Source organism: Stegastes partitus, unplaced genomic scaffold (genome assembly GCF_000690725.1).
Source record: "Stegastes partitus isolate 25-593 unplaced genomic scaffold, Stegastes_partitus-1.0.2 Scaffold204, whole genome shotgun sequence".
NCBI classification, from domain to species: domain Eukaryota; kingdom Metazoa; phylum Chordata; class Actinopteri; family Pomacentridae; genus Stegastes; species Stegastes partitus.
In genome coordinates this window covers 314,794-320,509 of record NW_007577935.1, presented here as the reverse complement: position 1 = coordinate 320,509, position 5,716 = coordinate 314,794, and the positions used below count along the sequence as shown (strand labels likewise).

Genomic DNA, 5,716 nt, shown 5'->3' with positions numbered 1-5,716 from the left:
AAACTCTGAGATATATAAAAATTAAGGGTATTAGATCTAACTTTTTAATAAAAAGCCAGAATTTTACAGTCACGATTGGATCACTATTATAAAGTTAAAATTATAATAAAATACGTCAGCATTATATGATAAGTAAACACATTGACTTTAAGAATCAATAAACTAAATAATAACCTAAAAGCACGAGGTAAATGTGACAAATAAATACATTTCAATGGAGGCTTCCTTCTTCCGCTCTGGAAACCAATCATTGGTGGTTGACGTAGAAGCATCACTGGCGGTGCGCCAGCCCGGGAATGTGACGAGACATTTAAAACTCAGGTGTGCGACAGATGGGCTTAATCTGTCAGTCCTCAATTGTTTTCAGCCTTTTGGCCGCAAGTTGGATGTAAGGACTTACATTTATACGTAAAGGTCTCACACTGTAGCTCTAAGTTTAACATCACGTTTTGGTCAATATGGCGGAACCTATTAACCGAGCCACAGTGACGGAATTTGGTGCAACACCTGTACATGCACCTGGAGGCCCCGCACACCTAAACGGAGCAATTCCGTCAGACACACCTGTGCTTTCAGCTGCTTGGACTAAAATGTATGTCGTGACATCTCGCTGGTGATAGCGAAAGTCAAGTTGACTCGTAGTTACCGGTTTAATTAGGCCGCTGCTACCGACGTAACTTACCAGTATTTCGGTGCACAGAGTCGAGTGGAGCTCAGGGGGCGACCTGAACTCATCTCCTTCCTTCATCTGTTTCTCTATGAACCTGCGGTAGCCTGCAGGGTCATTCTCAGAGAGATCATCCAGCATGGACCACAACTGGTTGACCTGCTGCAAAACATCCTCTGTACTTCCAGCGGAGGACATGTTAAGGTAACTGCTAAATGCTTAGCCGCTAAATAGCCGTTCACGCTAACTAGTCAGCTGTTTGATAAGAAAACAACAAGAGAAACGCCGACGTTTGGGCCTTAAAGTCAGAAACCCTACTTCTCTGTGCTGTTAAAAAAAAAAAAAAAAAGTTGATTTCAAAATGCTGAGAAAACATTGAGCAACATTCCGTAAATAGAACAAACTAGCTATTTTCTGTCAAACTAGTGTAACAACTACCGCTAACTTGGCTAATGTTGTCTGTTGCTATGGAAACTGAATGTAACGTCACACATGTGCGCCCTGGCGGCGGGAAGCAGAGCTGCAGCTCAATAATCACAACACACACAGGGCGTGTAAGAGGCATAATTTATATTCAATACATGAAAAATATAACATAGAAATGTATTTTTTCAGTCTGTCTTTGTGTGTACATTATATGACGGACATTTAAAGTAAAAATATAAGATGTAAATATAGCTTTTGATGTTTCAAACAGTTATAGCAGTGGCGACCTCTGCTTGGTGTGGTTCATGAGGCCTTCTCAGTAGTTCTGCAAAGAGACAGAATCATAATGAGCAATCGGATACAAAAATAATGATATTGGCAGTGTATGAAATTAATAATGGCTCTCTGTAGTGGTGTCAGGAGTTCTTGTAATCATGCAATTAACTGAAAGCACCAGTATCTTCATTTTAAAAATAATAAATAACACTAAATTCAAGAAGTTATTTAAACATAACCATTATTAGGCACTTGTAGTTTTAAAATTAGACAGGCAACACTTAAATCCCCCTTAAGAGTGTTATGCTTTGCTTATTGTATTAATAGCATTTCAATGTGTAAGTCCAGGTGAAGCTAATTTAAGCTACCTTATATAGCTTTCTAATCAATAGTAACCTGATTATGTACTGCATGTAAATGCTACATCTACAGTTGTTATGGAAAGATAGTGGAGTATAACATCACATTACTGGTACTTGTACTGTTCAAATACTCAGTTACTTTCCACAACAGAATTTAAAAAAATGCATTTTTACCTCCATCATCTCATAGATCCAGCCCAAGAATTCTGCCACCTTGGTGTAAACCCCAGGATGATTGGGCTCAGCGCATCCCGTCCCCCAGCTGACGACCCCCACCAGCCTCCACACATTTTCATCCTGGCACACCAGAGGACCCCCACTGTCTCCCTGAAGAGGTAAGACACAAACACTGTTCATACAACTGTAACAAATAACGGAAGACAGGATGAATCTTTCAGACGCCTCTGCATGGCAGTCTTCAAAAACACACGTCTCACCTGACATGCATCCACTTTTCCCTCTGTGTATCCGGCGCAAAGCATCCGTGGCGTGATCTCTCCATTGTACATGCAGGAGCTGTTACATTTCTTTGTGCTTATTATTGGAACTGGCGCCTCTTTCAGGGTGTCAGGTGAGTGAACTAGGAGGGAAAACACACATTTAAGGGTTGCTCTGTCAATACGCTCGACACACTCTGTCACCCTGCTTGATTTGTAGCAGAGGTAAATTTATTTTAGAGCAGTGCAGTAGCGTCTTACTGCCATCAGGCTGCGTGTATCCCCATCCAGAAATCCAGCACTGTGTACCTCCTGGAAGGTCGTAGTCGTACTGAGGCAGGCAGATGGGCCTAATTGTATCTAGTTAAAGGAGGGAAAAGGGAATTTTGCTGCTTAATACAACAAATCTGGCAGATTACAATGTGATAATTTGGTTTGAATTAGGATTTTTTCTTCAAATCTTTGTTACAATAAGACTTTCTTCCACACTGTGAGAAAGACATACTTTTCCCCATGTGATTTGATTTTGTCCCGAAGTGCCCCTCATCAAATTTAACTTTTACTCTGAACATAGTTAGTTTCACAAAGTCACCCTTCACTAAAAACTTGGCTTACTTATCGTTACTTCATGAGGATATTTAGGTTTTTACATTCCTCTGTTGTTTCTTTGTGCTCATGTTAAATCTGAGTTAACAAACAAGCATCCCTTTTCAACATGGAAGCCATTTCTGGTCCAGTATGCAAGGTACAGAAAGTGAATGTTTAAAAATTGAACTGTACATGCACATACACTGAAGTGGGCGTCATCTTGAGTGCGGCAATTACATTTCGGGAGACAAGAGTATTTGCATGTTGATGTATTCTGGATTTTTTGTAATTGTTGCTTGAAGCATAGGGATTTAAGATGCCTTTAAACATCTGAAGGTGTTTTCTTCAATCTTTGTTGAGGTTGTATGCATACATTTGAATGTTTATAAAGAGTTGTTTCTGTAAGATGCTGTGGATGCAGAGGTGGATTTAATCCTGTGCTGCAACATGTGCTTGCATCCTTTTGATTCAAAGTGTATATCATCATTATACAGATGTTAGCACACCTGACACACCTGGGAATCATTGTTTATAGTAAGAGGAAAAAGCTGCTTTTGTGGTGTTATATTAAGGGCGTTTTTGCTGTAGTGTATCAGGATAGGTAAATAAAATGGAGTAAACTGAGACTACAGTTTTTGCATTTTCAGCTCATGTGCTGTGTGCAATGCTCATTAGGAGACCGACCTGAGAAATTGAGCGGCGTCCGCAGCTTCATCAGCGCTATGTCGCTGTCGTGGCTTCTGTGGTTGTAGTTCTTGTTGTAGATGATCTTCTCCACAGCGTACCCTGTATGTTGAGCCATTTTAGCGGAGCTGCGGGTCACAATGCCAGCGTAGACCACCCAGCTGGAGACCTGAGGTAGCCTGTAGCTGACATTTGAGAACAGAAAAGAGAAAGCAGATACTGATAAGAGACTGACTATTATCCTTGGTCGTGGCTGTAACCTCCGACCTTTTAATGCCCGGTAATGTCAGCAGTCTTACTTGTGCACACAGTGGGCAGCTGTGACTACCCATTGACTGGTGATGATGGAGCCTCCACAGGTGTGGCGGTTGCTGTAGTAGAGGCTGACCTGCCAGGGCCACCTGCCCAGCGTGGCCTCAACTCCCCCGATTATCCTGGGCAGCTTAGCTCGTGTCCCGCACTCTACACAGAGATCCATTCATCACAAAAAGAGGAGCTGAATCGGATTGGCCAGAAAACTGCTGCAGCGAATGTCATCATTCACTCTGCCTCTGATGTGAAGCTTTTCACAAGAATTAGGCGAGAGCTACAGGGCTTTGTGTTAGGTGCAAAGTCAAACTAAAAGTTAAGTTCAATTTGCTCACCAAAACATTGCAAAGCGATAACCTTCCCTGTGATACAGCTCCCCCTAAATGAAAATAAATTGGGTAACTAATGATGCATAATTAATGTGCGAGTAGCCACAATTTTCCCTTCATCATTATGAGTATGATGTCCTGAGACAAATTGCCTTACCTGAACTGCCACATATTTTCCAGACTGCTCTTGTGTTCTGAGGTAATTTGTATAAAGCCATCAGTATAGTTTGGCCCGATATCGGTTAGATTCACTCCTTTATGCTTGGTCAGTCTGATAAGAGAACATATGCGAAATGGGTGGGAGTGAGTATACAGATAATTTAGACTCATAAGGTGTGAAACAAGATTGTAAATGAGGTATCAGTAGATCATAAACAAGCCAAGCCTTCAAGCTTAGCAAAGCAGGCTAATATTAAAGTAAGTAAGTGAGTGAGCACTCAGGTCTCAATCAGGCTGATCACTGTAAAGAGCTCCAGTGTGATCTGGCCAAGAGTTCAGACAAACCTCAGATAACCCAGCTGTCTGCAGACCAGTGTTCCCAGCGAAGAGTTCCACCTCTCGTAGCACACCGGCAGCCAGGTGGGCAGCTTCCCCAGCTGGATCTCCAGTAGAGAGTTCTCTGGGCTGATTCTGTAAAACACTGAACCTGATTGATTGAAAATCCCTCCAGACACAAGCTCTCAGTCAACAGTAATGAACAAGCCTCTTCTATGAGTGAGAAATGATTAGGAATAAAAAAAAAACATGTGAATCTATGCTAATGTAGTCAATAAAGACGGATCATTGTGTGTGATGTTTTTATGTCAGTCAATGGGCATCTCTCAAGAGTGAACAAAAGACAACAAGAAGCAGCTGTTGAATATTAAATTTGCTAAACTAAAAATCACTTCCGAGGTGACCCATGACCTGATCCAATAAATCACACAATAAGCTGAGCACAGTCTGGTTCTGTTGATTCAGAAAATCGTGAAGCAAACAAAAACCAAGAGAGGAGGAAACACTGACCTTTCCTGGGGTCAGAGATGGAAATGTCCTCCGTCACATTGCAGAATGACGTCTCCTTCGTATCCCCCAGCCCCACCGGGCTTTGGGAGGAGGAAGGCCTCAGCAGAAGTTTGACTGAATGCAGATAAAGATATCGCTTATGAGTCTTTAAATCTGCCAGCGAGACAGACGGCAAAAACATGTTGCCACATTATCTGAATTAGCATCCGGAATACACCAACATCTGGTGGAGAAATAAAATGTCACTCTGCAGACGAGAATGTGAGGAAATATGTTCATATCTAGAAATGAAGCGAATCAGAAAAAAAAGCTAATCGAAACAGTACTTGGCATTTTTAGAAGTGATTTGTGCCTCTTCCAGTTTCTTCTCTCTGTAAAACTTGATATTATTGTTATTAGTTGGGGGACTTGAGAGAAAAAGGATAAAAAGCAAATCTTTGAAACTCAGGAAGCACATTATCCCGACTTTAAGCTCTTAATAGTGGTAAAGCTCCGAAAGCTATATCCATTTAGAAAAACAATTTTGATATTGTCTTTGAAAATGATTTCAATTGTTAGAGATCATTATTTTTGAAACACAGTTCTTCTTATATGGGACGAAATGTTTTATAGTTAGTTTTATTGAAATTAATT

General features: G+C 41.1%; 2 protein-coding genes across 2 annotated transcripts in view; both read right to left on the bottom strand.

Moving 5' to 3' along the window:
• pih1d2 (PIH1 domain containing 2) overlaps window positions 1-865 on the bottom strand; it is a 3,947-nt gene extending 3,082 nt beyond the window's left edge. The window contains exon 1 of the mRNA XM_008280634.1: window positions 683-865. Within this exon, the coding sequence (XP_008278856.1) occupies window positions 683-865 (183 nt within the window). The remainder of the gene's footprint in view (window positions 1-682) is intronic.
• Window positions 866-1,409: 544 nt separating this feature from the next.
• The window catches only part of tmprss5 (transmembrane serine protease 5), a 10,663-nt gene continuing 6,356 nt past the window's right edge, over window positions 1,410-5,716 (bottom strand). Inside the window, exons 6-15 of the mRNA XM_008280651.1 lie at window positions 5,084-5,197; window positions 4,583-4,718; window positions 4,236-4,349; window positions 4,085-4,128; window positions 3,740-3,902; window positions 3,441-3,625; window positions 2,430-2,528; window positions 2,169-2,311; window positions 1,906-2,058; window positions 1,410-1,418 (exon numbers count right to left, since the gene is read on the bottom strand). Coding sequence (XP_008278873.1) covers window positions 1,410-1,418; window positions 1,906-2,058; window positions 2,169-2,311; window positions 2,430-2,528; window positions 3,441-3,625; window positions 3,740-3,902; window positions 4,085-4,128; window positions 4,236-4,349; window positions 4,583-4,718; window positions 5,084-5,197 — 1,160 coding nt within the window. The remainder of the gene's footprint in view (window positions 1,419-1,905; window positions 2,059-2,168; window positions 2,312-2,429; window positions 2,529-3,440; window positions 3,626-3,739; window positions 3,903-4,084; window positions 4,129-4,235; window positions 4,350-4,582; window positions 4,719-5,083; window positions 5,198-5,716) is intronic.